The sequence below is a fragment of the Vespa mandarinia genome, chromosome 1 (genome assembly GCF_050613455.1).
Source record: "Vespa mandarinia isolate Hongniang chromosome 1, ASM5061345v1, whole genome shotgun sequence".
In the NCBI taxonomy this organism is placed as follows: Eukaryota; Metazoa; Arthropoda; class Insecta; order Hymenoptera; family Vespidae; genus Vespa; species Vespa mandarinia.
Window position 1 is genome coordinate 7,977,501 of NC_140810.1, and position 27,328 is coordinate 8,004,828.

At 27.7% G+C, this 27,328-nt stretch overlaps 1 protein-coding gene across 4 annotated transcripts in view; it reads left to right on the forward strand.

Annotated features, from left to right (window-relative positions):
• Positions 1-27,328, forward strand: part of LOC118446941 (uncharacterized) — a 68,572-nt gene that overhangs the window by 359 nt on the left and 40,885 nt on the right. For 2 of the 4 annotated variants that reach the window (XM_035878180.2, XM_035878181.2), the window contains exon 2: positions 69-1,060. In XM_035878180.2, the coding sequence (XP_035734073.1) occupies positions 982-1,060 (79 nt within the window). In that variant the 5' untranslated portion in view covers positions 69-981. Of the gene's footprint in view, positions 1-68; positions 1,061-26,207; positions 26,865-27,328 lie in introns of those variants that run through there. The other 2 variants (XM_035878182.2, XM_035878183.2) reach the window with 1 other exon arrangement.

A 27,328-nucleotide genomic window follows, 5' to 3' on the forward strand; every position in this document is an offset into this window, starting at 1 on the left:
TAACGGTATTTCGAAGGGTCTCTTTTATGTTTCATAATGAGAAAAAAAACGATATTTTCCATTTCTAGTGAACGTAACGATTGAACGAAGATATTTGTTAAGTGTAAAATTGTGAAGAAGAAGAAGAAAAAGAAGAAGAGGAAGAAGGTGCGCGCGCTTACGAGCGCGAGAATATCGAAGGACCTCGACTTGGGTACGGAAGGCGGTACAAAAAAGCAAGTTTACCGCGATACCGTGCCGAAGGTGACTGAGAGAAGTGTTCTTGAAACGAAATAAACCTCTTTCCCTGTCTCACATACACACACACACACACACATACACATATACATATACACACGCACACACACATACACACACACATATACTTCTCCCTCTTTTCTTTCGGTTCAGCAATGAAAGGATACCGTATGTTTGGTAGAAAGAAAAGCGAAAAAATATTCTCATCATAAACGATCGATCGCGCAGTTTGATCGAACATTTTTCAAAAAATCGACCATGCCTTTGCCTCTTCCGCGTAACGCGAATTCGTCGACGAGAAAACGTTCGCGACGTAGAAGTTTATCTGCGAGGCGCCTCAGCTTCGCGGAGGATCGTGAGGAAGGATAAAAAAAATTGAAACAATCCTTATAGAATAAAATATCTTACAACATTAGCCTTTGAGGGATTATTCTCAAAGTACGAAGGAATAGTGGATGATTTATTTATTATCAAACGAACGCTTTTTTTCCAATATAGAGTTTGGCCGGGTGTTAATTTTTTAAAGGAGAAAAAGAAAAGGAAGAAGAAGAGGAAGAAGAAGAAGAAGAAGAGGAAGAAGAAGAAGAAGAGGAGGTGTGTGGAGGTTAGCGGCTTGCAAGACTGAATAACCGTGGACCGAACCGGTCGGTTCCATTCGGTCCTGTTCAGTCGTTTCGTCAACGACGAAGAAGAAGGAGAGGGAGAGGGAAAAGAAGAAGAAGAAAAAGAAGAAAAAGAAGAACGATGAGCGTTAGGATCGTCGTAAGCGTGACGGAAATCGCGGAAATGAACCCCAAGGATCGTTACGTCGTCGAAGGGATCGGTGAGTGTGTTTACTACTCGGCTAGTAGGTAAAACTTGCTCTCAGCCTCTAACTTCTCCCTACTCTTTCTCTATCTTTCTGTCTCTCTTACTCCTTCTAGCCCTCTTTCGCTTCGCGTTCCCTCTCTCTTTTTGCATCTTTCTCTCTCTCTCTCTCTCTCTCTCTCTCTCTCTCTCTCTCTCTCTTTCTCTCTGTTTCTCTCTATATTTCTTTTTTTCTCTCTTTCTCTCTTTCTCTCTTTCTGTCTTTCTGTCTCCGTCCTATTTCTTTTTCTTAACGAGGCTCTAGCTTCGAACGAGTTTGAACAACCGATTGGCTTCTTCGTCGTATTTCCTCTAATATGAACGTTCTCAGAGTTAGACGAGAATTCCGCGGGTACTTTTTAAGATTCGTTCGAGCGCGCAGCATTTGAAACACGTTGCGCGCATTTAAAGGCACGAGACATTTTTATGAATACATTATGTCTTCTCTAATATAAATACTTTTTAATTTCGTTCTTAAAATTCATTTTTATGTATAAAACTAACCGCGTGTTTTATGCATAAATAGTTGGCGTTGCTCGGGGTTTTGAGAAGATTGGTTTTAAGTTAATCAAATTGTTCTTTTTCTTGAACATTTATTAAAAACAATTTTTTATAATTAACTGTTATCACTGATTACATTCATTAAATTATTCTCCTTTTAATTTCGCATGAATCTCCTGCAATGTCTCTCAGACCTCTGAGGCGATAAAGTAAAAACAGCTGTGATCTTTTTTCTTTTTCTTTTCGTTCATTACTTTTATTTCACTAAGTAATAAAATTGCTTTTTAAATCTTCATGAAATAATTTTTTTAAATATTCATATTTTTCTTCGAATTCTCACTTGTTGAAATTTCACTTTACACGTTCATTTCCCATTTTCTTTTTTTCTTAAACTAGTTAGTTTACTTTTAGTTTTTAATTATTTTACTTTATTTTACTTTATTTTACTTGATTTTACTTTTTAATAATAAATTTATTTTTTTTTTTTGTGAACAAATATTTTCACAATAAATTAAAAATCGTTCAGATATTTTTTATTTCTTTAAAAAATCATAGTTATTAATTTTTTATTTTACTATTAAGGGGAAATATGTAAAGAATGAATTTTCTTTACGAATATTCCCCTTTAAAATCATTGAAAATTATTGAGCTACTATACAGAAAAATTAGTCGGACTATTGCTAAGAGAGAGTGAATTTTAAGTTATTGGGTATAAGAGTTCACATAATATTTTTTGTAGGACGTCGATATTTAATACCAAATTTGGTGCTGATACGTTGAACGATATAGAACTCTTTATTTAATAAACACATACATATTTTAACTTTTATATATATATATATATATATATATATATATATACTTGTTTACTTTATTTCTATCTTTCAAAAATGATTAAATCGTGATTTTTTTTATAGTCATTGACATTACATATATAATATACACGTGTGTTATACTCAATGTCGATGTCGATGTCGTTGGCAATTAATGAGTAAAATTACTTTTTTTTTTAGATATGAGTGTAAAAATATTCGAATGACGATTATAATTTAAATATCGGTATTATTTTTAGTATCAGTTGAAATCTTAACATATTCATGTTATATATATAATATATAATAATATATCGTATATATATATATATATATACACATACGTACGTACACACTGACATATAAAAGCTAGATAGATTTATATCTGTATGTGTATACAAATGTATCTATATCAGATATTTACGTTTCACAACGTTCATTTTTACGTTATAGAAAATTTATGAATATTTATACAAGCGAGCTCTGCAAATATTAATTCATTGTCGAATATGATACGTTAAATTATCGCTGCCATTAACTCCGAAATTATTGTTCTCGGCGAAAAAAAGGAATTCATGAGATAAGAATTTACACGATTTAAAAGAAAAATGTAAGATGAATAATATATTGTTTTTTTTTTTTTTTCGTAACAATAGAATAATCGATCTTTTTGATAATAACCATAACTTTGAATAACTTTTTGTCATTAAAAAGATAATAACGTTCCTATATATAAAAAAAGAAAATAAAGCGCCGATTAATGAATTTTAAAATGAACTGTTCTTTCATAAGCAAAGCCATAAGAAGGATGTGACCTTTTGCATTTCGCATTTCGCCTTTTCCTACCTTTTTCTACCTCGATCGATGAATAGTGTTAACATGGCGGGGATGGAAAATATTTTTCTCAAGCCTGTCGCCCACTCTCTTTTATTCTCACCTTTTTTCACCTTTCCATCGTACGGTTAAACTTAAAGAGATATTATTATTATTATTATTATTATTATTATTTTTATTATTTTTATTATTATTATTATTATTATTATTATTATTATTATTATTATTATTATTATTATTATAGTAAAATACATGAATAACTCTCTTCCGGTATGATCAAACCTTGCTAAGCAATGTTGTACGCTTTTTTCCCCTTATTTTTATTATATTTTTCTTCCTTTTTTTTTTCTTTTTGTTTTTTCTCTGGAAAAGAGGCCACGCTTGAATTCGCATCGACGGTATTAAGATAACTGTACCTCTTTCAGGATCACGATAGACAGACAGAGGTAACAATGATGAATTTTTCATGATCGGCTTATTCTACGTCTTAACGGTGTTGAAACACGTGTCGATGATTTAAGTATGGTAAACATCGTTCTTTGGACAGTCGTTTAGTCTCCATTGTTTGTCGAACTATCGTTGGTTAGGATTCGTTTACATTTGTTTGATTAGATCATTATAAAAAATGGGATAAGAGAATAGAATAGATAGTGATGAAAATATAACAAATATATTATGTCGATTAGGTATACATGTCTATAGAATATTACGAGAATGATTTCTATGTATTTGCGTCAAAAGCGCGCGAACATTTTTATTTAATCACATATTTAATATTTTGTATATATATTTATTTTCTTTTTTAAAGCTTAGAAATTAAGCTGGTAGGTCAAATTTTTATTTATATATTATTATTTTTATTTATATATATTACTTATTTACAATAATGTTATTACAAATTAATTTTTAAGTAATTTACAAATACAATAATTGGATCATTTATAAAATTTGATCGTTGAATTATTCATTGAAAAAAATTTATAGAAAAAAGAAAATTAAACGGATGTAAATTTTAATTAATAACATATTTATTTATTAACAAGAAATATGTGTTCGATATGATATAATTTGTGGATAAGACGAGAATAGAAAAAGAGATGGAAGATATTAAAAATCCGGCACGATGATCCGATTAATTACGCGACATATTATATGTCTCTTAGCGTCTTGTATTCTTTCTTACTTTTTGTCTTTTTTTTCATATTATATCATCAGAGAGACCGTGAATCACACCTTATCACCGTGCTCATTAAAACCGAAGAACGATTTCTCACTCCTACTACACTCCTCTTTGCTTATTTGTTGCGCATCCTCTTAGTAAATTAGTAGTAGTGAATCGTTATACAATAACAGAACAGCAATCTTACTTGTTACACATTATAGAGACGCATAATGAGTTTCGTTGAAACGATCGTAATTTTCCTCCTTATCTTTTTCGAACGACGACGGAAAAATATATAATTTTGATTCATTATTTTGATTAGTATTTTTTCTTAATTTAAGTTTACTCTAATTATTGATATTTCTTTCTTTTTCTATTTTTTTTTATTTCTGTTTATTTTTCATCTTTTCTAATTTTTATTTTATTTTACATCTTTTGGTTATATATAATATCATAAAAAATATTGTTTATGTCGTATAAGCACACACCCGCACGCACACGTATTTTGATTTATTATTATTATTGTTTTTTTTTCTTAATTTGTTTATTTTAATTTACTTTATTTCCCTTCATATTTCTTTCTTTTATTATTATTTATTTTTCATCTTTCTATTTTCATTATATATTCGACATCTTTTTTTATAATGTATATATCATAACAAATATTATTAATGCAAGTGAACAAATGAACATATGATGTTGGGTAAGTCTCTTAAATGATTCACACCTGTGATGACGTGTGTTCGGTTACGAACGGATTAAATAAATGATATGACTTTGGACCACGTTCGTCTTTGTGTTTCCATTCGCACTAACAAACTCATATTTTTGCTTCTTCGCGTCAACGAGTCCTGCAAATGATATCTCTCTATGTACTGACATCTTTTATTTTTGTAACTTTAAGTCTATGGCGATCAGAACGGTCAACATTTACACTTTATGAAGAATTTTTTTTATTCATTATATGTCGGCGTTTCTTCTCATCAATATTCTCGTTTAGAATTTAATCTTAGCTAATGAATTATATGGATAATTTAGGGAAATTTTCGTTTTATAAATTGTATAAAATTTACTCGTTTTATTTAATATAATTGTTATATAAAAACCAAATTTTTTGTAGATAAATTTTTTTCACTTATATGTGTCACATTTTTCAAACGATAAATGACAAGAAAAAAGTTAATCTAATTTTTTGCACAACATTCTTCAACTTGGAAACGTAAAAAAAAAAAGAAATTACGCGTTAGTTCCCAAGATAAATATTTGTATCTCTATATTTAGGATTTCTTTTCCTTTCATAGTTACAATTCCAATTACGTGTTGCAAGAAAATCCGTTTCGCGTGAATTACGTATAATCGGAATCTCGTGACGCCGTAGAGACGGATTATTATCGATATAATTGATGTTTTTACGAAGACAGATTCTTACTACGTACTTTAAAGTTCTCGAACATTGGTCAATGATGATGCATGATGATCAGGCAAAATTCATCGTATCTGAGATCCATAGTCTTCGTTCTTTGCATCTTGAACCACTGAACATATATACATGTGTGAGTGCATGCATGCGTGCGTGTGTATATATATATATATATAATACTATATAATACATAATATATATATATATATATATAATACTATATAATACATAATATATATATATATATAATACTATATAATACATAATATATATATATATATATATATAATACTATATAATACATAATATATATATATATATATAATACTATATAATACATAATATATATATATATATAATACTATATAATACATAATATATATATATATATATATATATATATATATATATATATATATATAAAACTATATAATACATAATATATATATATATAATACTATATAATACATAATATATATATATATAATACTATATAATACATAATATATATATATATATATATATATATATATATATATGTATATATATATATATACATAAGTTTATTCATAATTTGCAATAAATTTGTTTTCTTTCTTCTTTTTCATCCTTTTCAATAAATGTTAAACGTTTCCCTATACCATTAAATATTATAGCGATACTATTGGTATTTAATATTTAATAAATTACACGAACAATTGTTAACGTTATCCTTTTGATTTTAATCAATTTCAATTACTTTTCGAGATAACAAATGATCGTTTATAAAAAGTTTTATAAATAAAATAATTTCTTCTTTATGAAGCACGTTTAATATTTTTCGTTACGAAAAAAAAAAGGAATAGAATAGATTCGTACAAAATTTTTGTAAAGAAAAAAGAAGAAAAAAAAAAAAGAAAAAAAATAAGGAATAAATAGAATAAAGGCGCAATTCAGATATAATTTCAAATTCAGATATAATTTAGTAGCATCAAGTATGTACATGATATACTATTTAATAGACATATATAGTCGGGTAGTAAAGTTAGACAAATCTAACGAGTTTCGATTTTATACAGTTTATGTAGTACTGCGACCATAGAGTTACCTAACTCGTAACGCTAGGATGAGCTCGCGAAGCAAAGTGATATGAGAGTAATGTGTGCTTTTTCATATCCGTTGGGGATCAACCTCGGAACATTGTTCTATTTTACTATCACTACTGGTAAAATTCAAATAATTTTCTAATGATAATATCATTTCTTCTTACTTATATTTTATCAATGACCGATTGATAATGATATTAATTTATATGACTTTTGAGCTGTACATTTTACTTTTTCTTATTTGAATTTTCAATTTATTTTATTTTTATTCTTTTTCATATATAATCATTATAATTATAGTGATTATTTTTCTTTCCAATAAAACCTTGTAATAAAACTCTTTGTGTTTTACGATCACTTATATGCTATTATACGTTAGTTACTTTCTATTGTTTTTTTCTATATATATATATTTTTTTTTAAATATTAATAACTAATAATCATTATCTCGATGCGATAAAATAAGAATCATTACATTATTTATTCGTTTTATTTTATTATCGTGATACGATTGACTACTTACGCGTTTGATGATTCTTTTCTTCTTTTTTTTATTTATTTATTTATTTATTTTTTTAATTATAATTAAACAAAGGAAAACAGAAAACTAAAAAAAAAAGAAATAAAGGAAGATAGAATAGCGCAAATAACGAAATGAGTTTCTTTTAATTATCTTAACAGGTGATTCTCAACGATTAAAAAACGGTGCCTTGAAATGCTGCCAAATGAGTACGGACGTACTTAATGAGCTCACTCGGATACTAATATGTAGGTACGCACACTGTGCCAAATAACTACCTTATACGTGATACGCATGATTCGACCAATCGACCATCTCAACACTTTCCCAATTAATACTTTGCCTTTGTTTTGATAGTATTTGAAGGTATTTGAAAATTATATTTTAGGTATTTGAAATTGACATTAGATTATTAATTATTTCATTATCTTTTTATTTACGACAAAATATCTCTATCAGATTTATTTAATTCACTATAATGCAATATAAGTTTTAAATTACATGCTTATATATTATATATATCTTTATTTAATATGTTTGATTACATTTTATAGTCACAAACTTTATTGGATATTTCATATCCAAAATTTTTATCTTATGTTTATATATATATATATATAATTTTCTTTTTTATGTTATTTTATATATACATATGTAATACTTATAGAGTATAGTACATTATAATTATAATAGTACATACGCACATATTATTAGTATTAGTAGATACTCTATTGGTAGATACTGTAATTATACAAAACATAAAGAAACGAATTTAGATCCAAGGAAAGAATAGAGTACTTCAAAAGGACTTAATCTAAGATATACACAATGGTATTTAATCAATTAACGAAATTATTAGGAAAAATAATAAACGTCAAATTGAACAAAGTAAATGTTAAATATGTTAAATACATTATGTTAATGATAGGAAGGATGATTATTTTCAATTTTAGGAAAAATATTTACAGTATGACTAAGTCATTTCCAATTATTGTTACGGTGTTGTTATTACATAAAGTTATTTCTTCTTCTCTCCGCAGTATTTATTATTTTTCTTAGATAATATTAGATAAAATATTTACTTATTTCAAGTAATGCGCGATAGCTTAGAATTGTATTAAGAATAGAAAAGCAGTGAAAACTCCATAAATCATAATTTGAATTATCGTACCTCATTTATCTGTTACAAAAACTTTGGGATAGAGAGACAATTTTTATCTTCGACATACTTACAATGACTCTTTCTATCATATATCTTTCTACCTTGTATATATATACATATATACAATGTCCCAAAACATTTCGGCCAAAATTCAAGACTTTATAGGAAATGTAATCTTGAAATAGTCTCTCGTAAATATAAGTCGAAAGTTGTTTTCTTAAGAAGATAGCACCCTAAAATCTTTGAAATAATGATTATTTTATACATTTTTACAAATATCAGGTAAAGTATGCGCTTAAAATACAAATTTCGGCTATAAATGGTAGAACTTTTTATGATGAGATGGTAGAGAACATTTAGGACCACCCTATATATATTAATGCTTTATTCTCTGTTATATCAAACATACTATTATATTGTACTAGTATTAATATATATAGTACTATTGTTTTACTACTATGTTAATAATACAGGATGGATCAAAAATTATGTGATTTTAAAAATCAATTATTCTTTTTTTGGACTCCTTGAACTAATTTCGAAATTATAAACAAGTTTCTAGATTTGTATTTTCACAATTTGAAGACAAAATTAGTTTAAAAAATCTCGAGAAAGAGTAATTGATTTTTAAATTCATCTAGGAGTTTTTGACCCCCTTCTCCTTCTGTATTAAATTATATAATATAATTTTTACATAATATTATTCTTTTATAGATACGAAACAAAATTGAGTACTCGAGGATTAAATTATTTATTTAAAGATTTTTCTCTTTTTTTCTTTCTTAGATTCTTTTTTTCTTTCTTAATTAGATATAATCTTTTTCTGAGTTTTTATTTTATATATACCTGTTGATAAGACATTCAATGACCTATCCAACGAGATGACCTCGAAGTATTATTGAAATAAAAAATTATAGTATTGGAAAAACTAGTTTATCGTAACGTTCGACATTATTTTTCTTTTCATCTCGTATTTTTCCGTCATAAATATTCAGTTTCACGAACATATCAAAGCTATTATGACTCAACGAGTAGTTCGCTGAATATGTCTCCGATTATTGCTAGTGATATTTATGCGAATAGATATAAATCAGCAAAAAAGAGGTAGTCTTTTTATATTTCATTTTTTTGTTTTTTCTTTGCGATTTTAAAATGCTACCCGGTTTTAGCCAATTTCGTGCTTGTATCATTATATGCAAATATACGATCTCTCGTTTATTTGCAATTTCAGTAGAAAGAACAAAAATAATATACAGCCAAGGTGATAAGACGAAGAGGAAAAGTTCTTTTTTTTAATCATCGTTGTTGACGTTAGTTTTCAGCGAATATCGTAACGTTACGTTATTACTTATTCTTCGAAGACTCAAGAAAACCTTCGAACAATTCATTCGACCATTTCTACAAACTGAATTTTATGTATTTTATTTATTAAAAAAAAAAAAAAAAGAGAATATCTTCTAATAAAGCGTAAGGGATAAATAAATCGAATACATACACATCTTATTGCCAATAAAAGCCTTTAGAAACGTATGAAAAAAGAAAAATGTGATAAAAAGAGAAAAAAACAACAATAATATGATATATAGCTTGAATTTGGTATTTCATAAAAAAAAACCAAGCCTATAGTTCCTAGACGATTTAATAAAAAAAACCAATTATCCTTTGTCGAGATTTTTTTGATAAATTTTTTTTCTACAGATTATAAAAAAGTTTCTAGCCTTGTAGTTTTACAATCTGAAAGAAAAATTAACTTGAGAAATCTAGAAAAAGAAAAACCGATTTTTAAAATCATTCAGTAACTTTCAGTCCAATCTATTAAAGATTCTAATAAAATGTAACAGATAAATCGAATATTTTATTACAGTAAAACTTTCTGTAAGCCTACGTGAAGTGATATAAAAAGAGAAATATAAAGAAACAACATGGTATATTACATAAAAGTTATAATATCTTCTAAAGAGAAATCGACAAATTCAATCGATCGTTCTCTCTTAACAAGTTATTTTTTGTCCTCTCGTTTGAATCCGACTTTTAATATTTGATAAACTTGAAAGTGGTTGGTATTAAATCGGTTAAGGTTACGACTTTTGACCTACACTCTCCCTACCATGATCTCTTTTCGAATCTGCTGGCGAGAGATAACTAATAAATATAAATATCACATAACATCATGAAAAAATGAAGAAATGATTGATTAGTTAAATTTGAGAGATCCATGATTTTAAACGTATACATATAGAATAGAGATCCTATAAATAATATACGTATATATATATTTATTTATATATATACAGGATGAGCCAAAAGTTCATAAATGGGTAAAAGTTAAAAAATTAAGAAGTCTTAAAAAAGATTAGATTTTTAAGATATATATATATATACTATACATATATATATATATATACTATACATATATATATATATACACTATACATATATACATAAATACATATATATATATACTATACATATATACATAAATATATATATATATATACTATACATATATACATAAATACATATATATATATACTATACATATATACATAAATACATATATATATATACTATACATATATATATATATATCTTTTAGGTCCTAAAGAGTTCTTATATTTTAATTAAAACACGAAACTATGTATTTACGTAATTGCCATTGGCGCTCTCGTCGCGCGGAGGCGAGAAACTGGTTTTTCAATAATTAACGTTCTCGAATGAACATAACGAGTCATACACACCATTCTACGTACTTATCGTATTGCTCGAAGGACCAATTATTTATCTTTGTATATCTCTCAAATGATTTATATCTTCTGTCAAATTTTTCGACATTTTCCTATCTTTATCTCTCTCTCTCTCTCTCTTTCTCTCTCTCTCTCTCTCTCTCTCTCTCTCTCTCTCTTTCTTTCTCTCTTTTTCTTAAGCGTTATAAAAGTTGTTCTATCTTCTATTATGAAATTTTGCGATTACCGATTAAAAAAGAAGCAATACGAATATGAGGTTCTCAAGTTTCATCTTTTAATATTTTTTATATTACGCACATCTATCTCTACGTAATCCGATATGTTGATCGTCGTTTGAGATTGCATCTCCGGGAGAGATGTCTCATCTTGTATAGATACCTTCTTCTTGATTATAATTAGTTACGATGATTTTTCATTGATTTATTATTATTTTGATATATCAAAGTATCCTTATCTTGATATTAATGACGTTATTTATTTATTTTTTTTTTTCTTTTTTTATTTATTTGTTATTTTTTCATCCTTTTATTTCTTTTCATTTGGCACTTATGTACATCAAAGGAATTGAAGTAAAGAATATAATCTTGTCGAGAGTTTTGAAAAATGTGTTTGACGTAGTTGACTAATCGCTCCCGATACTATTCCACTCATTCGAATAATAACGAGTGAACGTAGACGAGCATGTCCATGGTAAAGTATGTACGTCATATATGTTTGACTTTCGCAATTATACGTATATGTAATGTTATGTATACATATATATATATATATATATATATATATATATATATATATATGTATTACGAATTTTCATGCGGGATCCAAAATTGCATAGTAAGGGTGATGTCGCCATTCTTCGACATTATATTTCGCTACAAATTTTTTTTCTTTCGGGAAACATCCAAATATACACGGATGCTCATACAAAAAAGAAAATATAAATATTTTTCAAACACGCGCATTTAATCTCATTACCATGATAGATATATTAAATTGGAGGTAAAAACGATCAATGCTATTTTCGATAAGTAAATTACAAAAAAAAGAACAACTTACATTGCTGAACTATTTCATAATGTAGAGTATGTTTTATAAAATTAACACAAATCGCGTGTTAGACGAAGAAATATACACTAACCTTGCGCCGTGTTGTCATTTTTGTTAGACTCGCATTAGTAATTGTTTTTTTTTTCTTTCTTTTCTTTATTTTTCTTTTTTTCGCCTCCGCCGTTAAAATTTTAATCTAATTCACGAAACATTTTCCGGCATATTTATTTTTCATCAATATTTACAATGACGCAAGTATACGCACGTCTAATTTTACGTTCTATGTTTCTCTACGTAGATGTTTTGCACTATTCTTTTATGGTTTATACTCGTATACATATATCACACAATAATACTTGTTAATCCTTTTCTGTATGTTTTACGTTTCACGTGATTCCTTTTTTGTTTGCTTACTAATACCCTAACACAGAGACTTATTATACCTTGTAATGATCTCTCGCAGCATCTAGCGCTTTATTCTTATCATCTCATTTTAGCATGTTTTACGGGCATTTGCGTTATCTGTCACAGGTATTCGTCTTTGTTCGTGATATTATTCGTTCTATTATCTAAGTTAGCCTTTATACTTGTCTAGTTTTATCAAATTGCATAGATTATGCGATATTATATCTCAAATGGCTTTTTCTTATCGTACGTTTCTTTTAAAATATAATATAATATAAATAAAATGTTACAAATAATCATATAATTAAATATAATAAATATGATACACATACATTCATGGTCATCTTTTATGTGTATCTTTGTGTCTATATATATAGCGTTCTTTTTCTTTAAATATAAAATATAATAAAATACAACAAATAAAATAATATAAATATAAATATATGATTCCTTTAATTTATAGTACTCATCATATAACTTATTTTATATTTAGCTGATTTATTTCACTCAGGAATTAATTTATTTACATAATACTATCTAACAAAAGTTTTTATATACGTGACATAAAGTAACAAAATTTTTCTTTGTGAACGTCATTTCTCTAAGAAATTTTCCTTAACTGCATTTGACAATTTTCTTTTTTTTTTTTCTTCTTTTTTTTTTCTTTTATGATGACCAGAAAAATAAAGAAGAAGAAGACAATGGCTCGTCATACGTGACAATATAAATTAATTCGAGGTCGTTAAGCGTGAATTAAGGATGACAAGAGAATAATACTCTGATCTTACACACGTTTCATTTCATAATTAAAATTTCGGTACTACAAAGTATCTTATATGTAATGAATATTTACGTGTATAATGTTAAGTGTACATAAGATTATACGATTAAAGGTTACGAAAGATATGACCTTGAAAAAGATGACCATGAAAGATGTCTAGTGGACTGGATTACTTTGTTGTTCTATTTTAAAACATTCGATGAAGAAGAGAGAGAAAAAAAGAGAGAGAGAGAGGTAGAGAAAAATGTTCTATCTTATTTCGAATTATTTATTAATTAACAATTGTGATACGTAATCGACGTATTCGTAAAATTAGTTTTGCTATTGCACATATGATAAAAACGTAAATCGATGATTACTATTCAACGTTTCAACGTTCTGAGCAATCCATCAAGGTTATCAGTATCATGCCGCTATCTTCGAGAGCAAAATGGCCAGGATAAATACGGCAATTGTCGGAAAAACGAAATGGGAACGATTTAAAGCGGTTATCTACTCTTTAGAAAAGACATTCTGTTCCTTATAAATCACATTTCTTTCCCCTAACACTATTTTTATTGTTTCGAGTTATCGAAGGAATTGCACCTTAGTTTACTCAAAAATATCAATAACCATTGATATTATCTATAATCTTTTTATTTGTAAGAACAACCAGTGATATATGTTTATCTAATTGTACTAGAAATTTTTAAGTTAACATGTGTAACATCATGTGACTGAAATCATGTAGTTATTTACGTGTGTGAGTGTATTTTTTTTAGTTTTGTTTCGTTTCCTGTTTTCTTTTTTTTTTTTTTTTTTTTTTTTTTTTTTGTTATAAAATTAATTATTGATTTATATCTAAAGATTAATGTTCGTCAAGTATATGTTATAAGTTTTTCTTTTAGATATAGAACAAAAAAAAATAGATTTCTAAACAAAGAGTAAATATCGAATGGACTTAACGATTCCTTTTTAATTCTAATAAATCTCATGAGAATTTTATTCGCAAAAAAGAAAAAAGGAGAATAGAGAAAACAAAGATATAAGGACATAGTTTTTTACTCTTTGCTTCGTCATTCGGAAGAAGGTTGGGTCGATGACGTTAAGTCGATCGTATTGTATAAAGAAATCACGCTGAAAAGGTGGAAATTCAGGACGCGATTATTTTTCTTATTCACGGACGCGTCTTTGTACGTAACGGCTCGTACTAGTCTTACATACCTTACATGGAAAATCCTAGATTTATCCTAGGAATTGTGCATTTACGTTATGGTTAAAAGAAGAGGACTCTAATCTTATGATTTGGGTGAAGAAAAAAATAAAGAAGAAAAAAATGTTGGAAGAATTAGATATCCCATTCGGATGTATGTAGGTAATATTGTATGTACGTACAAAAATTTTATATTATAGATATGAACCTAATTATAGGTATGTATATATGTAATATTATATGTAATATTATTTTCGTATATTATTGTATATAAAACTTGAACAAAAAAATATGTATATATATATATATATATAAATATGTATAAAAAAAATTATATATATGTCGTAAAGTTGTACATCGAACATTATATATACTTACGACTTTAAGCATATAACATATTAATTATTTTACTACTTTGCAACTTTGCATATAAGTTACATATAAAATTGTATTATATGTCGTTAATGTTGCATAATGTTGTATGATGTATTGTACGATTTTTCATGCATCTACAACTTGTCATATAGAATTTTTTTTTGTATATAACATTAAATATAAACATAAATATATACATATATACAATATTTCATACAACATTAACGATAATTCCAATTATATTTAATTACATTTAATCTGTTTATTTTTCTCAGTTCGTTTTTACATTGCATTACGTACTTATATTCTATCTATATACATACCTATATATTTATTTATATACATACGACAGAGGAATATGTCTTCCTTACGAAACTTTGTGACGATCATCTTACGAAATCGTTTAAAAACTTGTTGTCCGACAGCACTATTTCGTTGCGTTCGTTACAATGCTTCTCTACAAAGAGAACTATAATAATAATAGAATCGATTAAAATGTAAATTCCTCTTTTACGTAATAATACTATAGGGTGTCCAAAAATTATCCGTACAATTTTATCATTGAATTAAATTTCTGATGTAATATGAAATATTATATTAAAAACAAGAATTCTGAGAATTCCTAGTTTCAAAAAAGTTTCTTTTATTAAGTTAACAATGTTAAAAATATTCGATATGTGCATTAACGATTAGAAAAACATTCAGCCGATACTTCAGATCTTCTTCTATGTATATTACGGCTACTCTATATAAACTTTTTCAATAGCAGCTGTAATTCTTGTTTTTAAATCATGAATTTCTCTAATCCGCATATTGTACGGATGAATCCTCAAATTAAAGAAATTAAGACAGATTGTCAGGTCGGGAGATCATGTTGGCCAATGAAATGCATTTTCATGACCAATCCATCTGTTTAGTATAGGCAAACTTGATATAAGAAAAAAAAAAAATGAATACTTTAAATTTCTAAGTTCTGTAAACACACAGAAATTTTTACAGTTGTTAATTGTCTATTATAACGGACAGAAATGTAGAAATAATTTTCGGACATCCTGTATATCGGTATAAGTTACATCGCATACGTTTCTTTAAGTTCTTACGAGAATTTTATAATAAGTGTCTTTTGTTTTGTTTTTCTTTTTCTTTTTTATTGTTTTTAATCTCTCTCTCTCTCTCTCTCGCTCTCTCTCTCTCTCTCTCTCTCTCTCTCTTTCTCTTTCTTTCTCTTTTTGCTTATCTCGCTTTACTTTCTCCTTTTATTTTTTTTTTTTAATCTTTCTTTACTTCAATTCATCATTCATTTTCTCAATAACTTTGCTAGTGAAAAATTTATCACCACATGTTTATCGTTTATCCAAGTAAGTAAATTACTTTCCAGTCGGAAGTCAATTAAATGGGAGCGTCACAACGCACCGAGATGGATGTTTGCGTGCTAAAAAGCAAAGTCTATCGGTGAATTACCAGATAATTAGTTTACTTGAGACAATAATTTTCTTTCATTTTTAGAAAATTTTTTTATATCTTGATACAACGATACATTTTCGAAATGTATATGATAGCAATGATTAACAATAATCATTATTATTAAATGAATAATTTATAATTCAATTTTTTTTTCAATTTCTTTTCCATTTTCTCCATTTTTTTGTTTAAATAAAAAATTATATTACGCGAAATTAATGATATAATTTATATTAGCATAATCGTGCTGTACTAATCGTAAGTATAATATACTTAAAATTAATTTTTGATTCATAATCGAAGATTAATATTTGAATTATATGAATACATGTATATTTATTCTATGTGTTATATAAGTATAATTTATATTTATATAGTATATTTATATTGATATTATTTATATAGTATAAATTATACTTAGTAAGTAATAATCATTGAGTATAAATGAATTATTCATTTTGTGGCAAAAAACGAAATGAAATTGAAAAAAGATAGACATATGAATATGTGATTTCAAAGTTACATGATGTTATAGATGATTAAAATCTATTGATCACGATTGAGTAATCTAATAGTAGGAAAGAATATATATATATATATATATATACACGTACATATATAAATTTTAGATGTATATATATATACATATATATTGGCTTGCTTGCGGTTAAAAACAATGACGATCAAGACACTTTGAAACTTTCTCCTTCTTAGCTTCTCCGTAAATCACTTTTGCAAACCACTCGAGTGGAATGAAATAATTTAATATTCTTAATCTAGTTACTAAACCATAAACTTAGTTCCTTTCTCAATTCATGCAATCATTCTTCCGGAATTTGATCTTTAATCTTGGAGTTACCAAGGTGAGAAAAAGAGATTAAAGTTATTATTAGAAATATCGACGATTAAATCAATTGTATTTAGTCTTCTTATCATTTATATCGGATATTTTATGTCTTATTAAGAAACTTTTTACAGACATTTTCTTTTCATTACACTTATGAAAACTTAATATCACAACATCAAATCTTGTTAACGATCGTGTCACTTGTAAAGGATAAATCATGGTTATTGCTATCAATAAAGTACTCGCGATGGGTCAAGGATTTCTTACAATGATCATACTAAGAGTATACAATGTATATACATATGTGTACATTTTTTATCATTTGATACTTCTTTCGAGTAAATAAAAAAAAAAATATACTAAAAGGGAGAAGAAAGAATGAACGAATTCGAACGTTTACATTTATCAACTTCTAATTCATATCTAATTTCTAATAATGTAATAAAAAGAGCAAATATCGTAAAATAAGAAATACGAATTTTCTACATAATTTACAAGTTTTTACGTAAGTGTAGATATCTAAAAAGATCATTATTCGACATATATAATTCTAAGAGCAATGATCGAGAGTAAAATGATTCAGAAAGATAGAAAAAGAAACCTTGAGAAAAATTTGAATCGGACTTATTCTCATTAAAAAAAATAGCCATTTTTTTTTTAGCCAAAAAAAATAACATTATTGTCTTTAGAATTAATGTACGCATATATATATATATATATATATATATATATATGCGCGCACACACACACAATACATTGTAAGCAAAGAGATGTGAAAAAAAATATAAGATGTCCTCTTTCCTCCGATCAGATTGAACGTTCTCAAGGTCGAATAAAAATAAAAATAAGAAGTTACTCGGGACTTTCTTGGACTCGTCATTATCGCGAGAACAAACGTGATTTATTCGCTCAAGTACAAGTATCTCAAGGCACATATAGAATTTAAAGATAGACATACGTACTATATGTATAATATCTATGTATTAGTGTTTGTGCATACCACGAATCTTAAGAAAACTGTCTGTTCATTCTTACGCTAAAAGATTTAATTTATTTATTTTTCAAAAATCATTGTTTTGTATAATCAAGAATAAAATTGGGTTTTTCTTTTTCTAATTCGATCATCTTTTTCAAGATCATCTTTCTTCATTTATTCCTATATAAGGCAGTAAAATTTATAAAGTTTAAAAGCAAATCATGTAGAAAGAACGTGTACATATGTGGATGCGTATGTTCATAATAAAGAGAGGGCCAAAAGTTCTTAATCGAAGTTCTTACAAATCAATTATTCTTTTTCGAAAATTTTTGGATTTCATTTTTAAATTATAAACCTACAAAGCTAATTGAAAAAAAGTTTGAATAATCTCGAACAAGAGTAATTGATTTTTAAAACGATCTAAGAACTTTTGGTCCATTCTGTACAGCATATATATATATATATATATCTATATGTGTGTGTATATATATATATATATACGTATATGAGACAAGAAAAAAAGAAAAATGGCGAACGCATGTCACGGGTATCTAAGGTTAAACCGATGAACGTTCAAAGAATAATAGACGAGATTCATGACGAAGTTTTCTCGCACTGCAATGGGATGGATATAGGTATCTAATTGTTATTCCGATCGTACCTAAAGACGATCCAGGCTGGCTATGCCTTTCGAACGAAGCGATTGCTCTCTTCCTTCTTCCGCCTACCCTCTACGATGACGACGACGACTCCACGCAATGTCCATTAGCCTTTACATGTAAATTACGACTTATTTCCTTTGATAAAGATGAAGAATCTTCTTTAGTACTTTTCTTTCTTTTTTCCTTTTTTTTGCACACCAACTTCTTACTTTCCTATCTCGTTATTCAAAATATAAAAAATAATAAAAAAAAAATATTTAAATAATAAAAATATTTATGTATCTCAAGGAATGTCCTAAAATTGTTGCATAACATAAGATGAATGTTATTAAAATGACATGACATCGTGTCATATTGTCTCGCGTATGTACGTACATATATATAAAAAAAAAGAAAAAGAAAAAAAGAAAAAATAAAGAAACAATTAAATAATAAAAATATAATGAATCTTGTGGAATGTTCTACAATTGTCACATAACATAACGCGAATGTCATTAAAATGACGTGGCATCATACATAGTATTGTACGTACATAGTACGTATATATATACATACGCATATACATATGTACATACATATAAATATATATATATATATATATATATATATATATATATATATGTAAATATATACGCATGTAGTTTACTCTCGAGCGAGCACCTTTTTCTCATATGAAAGCCACTTTGAACATAGTCACGAGGAAGAACGTGACAAACACGCGAGGAGACTTCTAATTGAATCTAATGGTCCAATCATGAATTATCCGAAGTCTTTGCACGAGCTCAACTTAATCGAGCTTTCTTTCGTATCTCTTTTATCTTATTAATCGATACATTTCTATTTTCACTGGATAGGCTGGAGTTTGAATAAAAAAAAAAGAATAGATTATTTCGAATTAGAAATAAACAGGATTGAGATACATAGAAAAAAAAGAAGATAAATAAAACGTTAAAAGATTACATTAATACAATATGAGGAAACATATCTCAACTTCAAATCCGGTTATCGTTAATTTTTTTCACAGAAGCCGATGGTTTAAAATAACAAAGAGAATGGAGAAATAAATAAATGAAAATAACTTGACGATAGTCCATCGTATTATTTCGGTTAAGCAATAAACTTTTATCGATAGCTTCTATAAACAGAAAAATATGTATTCATACACATACAAAGATCTAAATACTAAACGTTAACATGTTTGACTCTCGCTCTTGTTACTTTCACCGAGTTAACGCGTTATCATTTACTCGTTTACGATAACGGTAACGATCAGTCGCACTAATCGAGTCCGGAGATTATCTTAGGCTAAATGATAAATTAGGAAAATACCTCGTCTAACGATAAATCCAATTCTTGCGAGAACGATATAAAACCTTTTTTCTTTATTTTCTTTTTCCTTTCCTTTTCTTTGTTTCTTGTTTCTTTTTTTTTTTTATTTATCCGAGATAAATGTCAATTACTTTGTATTGTTATTTATTCTATACAATGAAAATTATATAACTACGTAGATATTTTTTTTTCTTTTTTTCTTTTTCCATATCTATACGAGATAAATATCAATTACATTGTAACTGATATAACAATACATATTTGAAGATTTTACGTATATAAATATATTTGTTTGCGATATAAGTAGATAAACAAAAAAAAATGAGGAATTGATAATAGAATAACAAATGCAATTGAAAATCAACTATATACGAATTAGACGATACGAAATTCCATAAAGTGACACGCATAGAAATTAATAGTAGAAATTTCGAATTATTTACACGTATTTCCTGTTACGCTAGTACGCCTTCGCATTTTGTTATTACAGACTAAACGTATAGACTAGGGATTCTCAAATGCACGTATGGTGCAAGAATCCATACGCAGTAATTTTTTAAGTTACGCATTGATACTGACATTTAACCATTTGACTGATTATACCGCAAAATGTTTATAATTTTATAAGACTCGTTGAATTGTTTATGTCGGTATATATATATATATATATATATGTTTTATTTTATTCTCATTGTTATACTATAATTATAATTCAATATATTTAAATGATATGCATGCTAGAGTTAGATACACATTTCTAGAGAGTACGTGAAGCATAAAAGGTTGAGAATCACTTGTATAGACTAACGGCAACTTTACTATGATACTGCGATTAAAAAGTTTCTCTATGGAATGACGGTCCTCGTCGATTGAAATTGCGTTAAGTACGATTATACAATTAAAAGAAGAAAGAAGAGGAGACTTTAATTATTATAAAGATTATGTGGCGAATGTTAGGAATTCGTGTCACATGCGACATGATGTATACGAAGAACAAAATCAGTGAGTATAAGCAATTAAAAGATTCTTGATATTTGTAATTTGTAATTTAACGACCCCTATGGATATATCCTATCAAATAGAATAATAATAAGAAGAGATAGTTAAAAAGCTATTAAATTGATTACTTTAAAACGTAATCATTATCGTTAATCATATTTCATATGCAACTGAAAATTTTCCATTTTTATTTGAGTCCCAAATTTAGAATTATCTAAATTTGAGTCTCAGGTTACATCTAACTAATTCGTTAATTGTTATTTAACATTTTTATCAAATCTTTAAACTTAAATACTTGTTAAATTACAAAATAATATATAATATATATATTTTATAAGAAATGCCATGATGTTGTAATTTTTCTATTATTTTTCTTCTTATTGTTATATCAACTTAATAGCTTTTATAATATATAATATATTTTTAAAAATTTCAAAAAAAGAAAATATATAATAGAAAGATTTGAGCAATTCTTAAATGCATATAATTGATGAATTACGACTTAATATTTAATGTAGTCTATGCAAAAAAAGAATATGTTGATAATGTAACTTTGCTATTATTTCCTTTGTTATATTTACTTAATAATTAGGATATAGCATAATGTCTTGTTAAACATTTTTAGAAAAGAAAAAAGCAAATTAATAAAAAATTATTTTTCGAAGGCTTAAACAGTCAAGTTTATACGAATCGATATAATTAACTTTATCTAAATATTTTTAATAGGAAAATGATGAAAATATTAATTATTACGTTAGATAGATGGAAAAAGATGGCGATGACGTAAAGCTGCATAGCCGAAATCGTATCGCGTTCAGAGACCTCACCTTTATGCATTTTGCATTCGCAATAGAGACCGCACCTCTTTCGGCTAGCTAACTAAAATATGTGAAATGTGCGAGCACGCGAGGAGCTCACGTAAGCAAGCGCATGGATCGTTCGACGATACGATGATCATGAAATACGCGAGTCGCGTCCGGATGCGAGACATTCGAGAAATGAAACGGTACGACGTATATACACACTTTTCGTCGTACTAACAGTGGCCGACCTCATTGGTACCTTCAAAGATAAGTATAATCGTCCGGTTCTTTCCCTATATTATCGATCATTGTCTGAACATATTATTTTCAATCGATAATATCAATATCAGCTTAAAATCGTTGATTTTAAATCAATGACTTCCGTTAGGTCTCTAATAAGTCGCAATTTTCTCAAATCAATTTGTCTAATATTTTTTATCAAATAACCAATATAAAAGTTATATAACTAATATAAGTAGTATCAAAATTTTTAAAAATTACAAATATCAAATCTTTAATTTTTTACTTACTTATCATGATGAATTATAACACCTCTTCGGAGATTATAACAAACAATTTCAATTTGTAAAACGAATAAATATCGTTTATATGTGCATCTCGACTCGTAGCAATTAATATTCAAATGTGCTATCTCTATAGCACATCGCTTCTTACATTTTATTTATACGTCTATCTATCCATATTTATCGTCTGTTTAAAATTTGCAAAAAAGAAAAGCAATCCGTTTAAAATTTCTACGATTTTATTTAATATCACTTTCATTTAACGTCATTTGGCTTTTAAGATTTTATTAGCAAATTTTACAAAATGAAAATTTATTAAAATATATATAGAAATGTGCTCCCTCCCTCCCTCTCTCTCTCTCTCTCTTTATCTCTCTCTCTCTCTCTCTCTCTCTCTCTTTCTTGCAAACGAGTACGTGTTCTTGAGATCGTATTTATGATAATATCGTCAATTTGCACGCGAGCGCGCAAGGTTAAGGGGGTTCAAAAATGATCATCAACGATCTTCATTCGATGTGGGCGAAGTTACATTCTTTCATCCTGATCGTAACCACGAACGGTGAATAACACTTTGTGCTAATTACAAGACATACACGCGATTCTACGACTATTTCTCTATCGCACACCTTCCTAATTTTCAGACATTTACAATTTCGTGATAAAAATCGAGAAAAGAGAGGAATAGATAAAATCGAGAAAAAAATGTAATCACCGAACGATAAAAGAACGGATCAAACGAATTAATTACACACGGTAACGCGTGTGTGTGTATCTTTAATTTTATTTTTTTTAAATAAAATCGTTTTTTTCTTTTACCTTTCGTTTAATTATTAATTTTTTTTTTTTTAAATTGGCATTTAGCACGTGCGATAAATAATGGCTCACAATTGGAGACGATTAGTCTCGGGAATATACGCCCACTCCAAAAATCTTTCTTAATAACAAGGTTCAGTACAAAAAGAGATAGAACATGTCAGAAAATTGACTATTGTACGAGTACGTTAATAATTAATTAAAATATATGCACATATATAATAAAAAAAGAAAAAAAAAAGAAAAATATCTTCAATACATATAGATGTATAATTTGATCGTTCATTCAGGAAGGTCTCGCATGTAAAAGAGAAACGTATTTAGCGTACGTTTTTCAGCAACCTTCTTCGAGCAACGACACGAGAATGTATTCGAGAGCGAGTTAAAAGATGGTGAACGGGTGAGGAAGGTTGAGAGTCGAACATTCTCGAAGAAAATTGTGAACGATTCGCGTTATCGTAAAGTTATTAATATTTATTTTTCTTTGAGACTAAAAAAATAAAAAAATAAAAAAATAAAAAAATAAAAAAATTAAAAATTAAAAAGAGATAAGAAAAAAGATAAAAGTAAAAAGAGAAAAAAAAATAACTGACTAAGTAAGAACAAATGTATGAGTATTTATCTATCGTCAAATGATCGCCACCCGCGATCGATCTTTTGCTTAATGACGATTTATTGATATCGTGACGTCATGTAAGAGATATCGTACATATCTTTCCTCGACACGTAGAATCGTCAACTTCGAATTCTTGTATGTATGCATATATGTAGGTGTAGTTGCACCAATACACGCATATTTACACAACCTTCACGTAAACAAGTATAATATAATTTATATGCTGTATATATTGGTTGGGGTCATTCAAGCAGTACTCCCTTAACGTTTTCGATTTCGTTTTAAACATTAACAACATTTGATTCCAAACATAATTTTTAACGATTATTCTCAATAATGAACTCAATTTGAAAATCGTACCACTAATACCTATACTTTTCTGTAATGATCGATGGGAAAAGGAAAGAGAAAAAAACGTTAAATGACCCAGGAAGTTCGAACATGATCGACGATCCGTGTCGATCCAATCTTCGACGATTTCCGTATGAAACAGAAAAAGAAAAAAAAAGAAAAGAATTATTTTCGCGAGTTGCGATCACGTGGACAAGCTTATCGCGTCCTCTAAATTTTTGATAATTTGTCAACTAATTAAATTTGTCGCTAAGGAAAGATTTCGCTTTTAATCGATAGATATACGTGTATATATATATATATATATATATATATATATATATATATATATACATACGTACATACATATACACACACATACAGACATATGTTTGGATATCAAATATTATCGGAAGAATACTGGTGATTGGTTGATAGAGGATTGTGAATATTTTACAAGAATTATCTTACAAAGTAATAAAAGAAAATATATAAATAAATTAATTAAATAGGACAAAACTATTGTCAATAATAAACAATTAATTCTTTTATTATTCGTTATATAATTATTCTATATCGGATTTTTACTTTAAAAAATAATGTTAATTATAAGTGCGATAAGCAAAAAAATTTTATATTATATAAAGAAACATAATTATTATTCATTTATAATTATATATATATATATATAATTTATATATATATATAATTTATATATATATATAATTTATATATATATATATAATTTATATATATATATATATATATATGTATATAAATTAGTAATCATTATGTAATTTTACATATAAGATTTGATGATCGTTCGTTCAGAGAACGAGTTAAACCGTAAAAGGGATCCCGGATCAACGATGATCTTAACCAAACTTGATCGTACTCATCTCGCAATTGATTCACACTCACATACTCGCTTAAATATTTATGCGGCACGTGGTCTTTGTTGTTCCAACTTTGTCTGATGTAATGTTGGTTCACCATGTATGTACTTTGAAAGTATTCGATCAATTTCAGATAAATCCTATTTAATCTCTCGTAATCTATCTTTTATTACTATAGAATAATTCACGATAGTCCAATAAAACGAAATTAACTTGTTCCATTTAATAGAAGAAGTTTTAAAAAAATTTTATATATCTAAGCTTTTTCAAATTTCATTAACTTATTATATATTTTATTATCAAAAAAAAGGAACAGAAATAAAGAAAGAAAAAAAAAGGAAGAAAGAAAGAAAGAAAGAAAGAAAGAAAGAAAGAAAGAACGAAAGATAAGAGAGGAAAAACGTAGTTAATGTTATAAGAGAAAAAAAATATCTATCTTAAGAATTTTTAATGAAATTATAAAGACCGATGGAATTTGTGAGGATGGCACGAATCAACGCGGATTGCACCGCGACTGACGCATATAAATTGATATTAATTAACGTCAGTAACCCTTTAATGACGCTTCCATTCATGTCTTGTTCTCTCAATTATCTCTTTCTCGTGAAAAAAAGTAACTTGGAAGATGATGGACATAGAAGAAGAAATAAGTTTGGCGTTTAGCGATGTAAGGAGAAAAAGAGAATGACGGGTTAGGGAGGAGGGAGTGGAGTGAACGGTGGAAGATACTTTCTCGAGAGTGGCGATGACGAGTCGAGAGACGCGCATGCGCAGCTAACTTTCGCGGGCCCAGACGAAGCTGCGCACAGTTCCACAGAATCAGTTTCAGTTTAAACGCGAAACCCGTGAGAGAAGGTGTGTTGTCATCGTCGTTTCTTACTATCAAGTGTTTATTATTATTGATTTTTTTTCGTCTTTCATCTTCATTTTTAGGATGAAGTAAAAGAAAGATCGAACACAAGATCGAATTTTAAGTAAATACAAAGAAGACAGAGAGAAGAATAACAAATACGAAAAAATAGAAAAACTTTGAACGATATTTGCCGTTGACAAATTTTTCTATAGTTTTCTTTCTATTTTTTTTTTTTTAGCTTTTTCCGTATTCGTCGATTGCGTTATTTGTTGTCTTTTTATCGACAAATTACTTTTCTCTATCTTAATCTTTCTCTCTCTTTCTTTCTAAGACTTCCGACTTTCGGAAGACTTTCCATGATTGTCAAGATTATCGAAAAGAAATTCGATAATCATATGTATAATCACAAAAAGACGTCAACGAGGACGCGACTCGCCTTTTATTACTTTTTATGAGCGTTCTATTCGGCGCGCGCGCGCGCGCACTCCAGGATCAAAACGAACAAACTATTTGTCGTCGAAGAGAACAAGGAGGAAGAACCGCGAAGGTTTCGCGGTTGATTGAGAAAAGACGGTAACAATAACAAAGGGCCGAAGATATGTTGGAATTTTTTGTTCAACATGCCGAAGTTGGTGCGTACATAAAATATTTTTTCTATTTTGTTCTTTTTTCTTTTCTTTCCTCTTTTTTTTTATTTATTCTTTTCTTTCTTTTTTTCTTTCTCTTGTTTACTTGATTGCTTAGTTTGTAATTTTCTTGCCACGCCTTGGAATAAAGATATTAAAAGTACCGAAAGTACTCATATCTCTTTGTCCAATAAAAAATTTCGACGTAGGTAATGGTGTACGCACATATTACCTTTCAATGCTATTTTCATGCATATGCGTTTATCGTGTCCGCGTATATATGAGTTTCATTTAGTTTTAATGAATATTATTGAAAAAAAAACAGAAAGTTTTCCACGACGTTTTCGAACACAATCTGTACAAAAATAGTGTCTTTATCATATAGTTTTTTATGAAGAAGATTGTTTATCGACCATGCAATGATTGTATTAGCGTTGCTGCTGATACCAAAATCGTCGTTTATTCGTTTG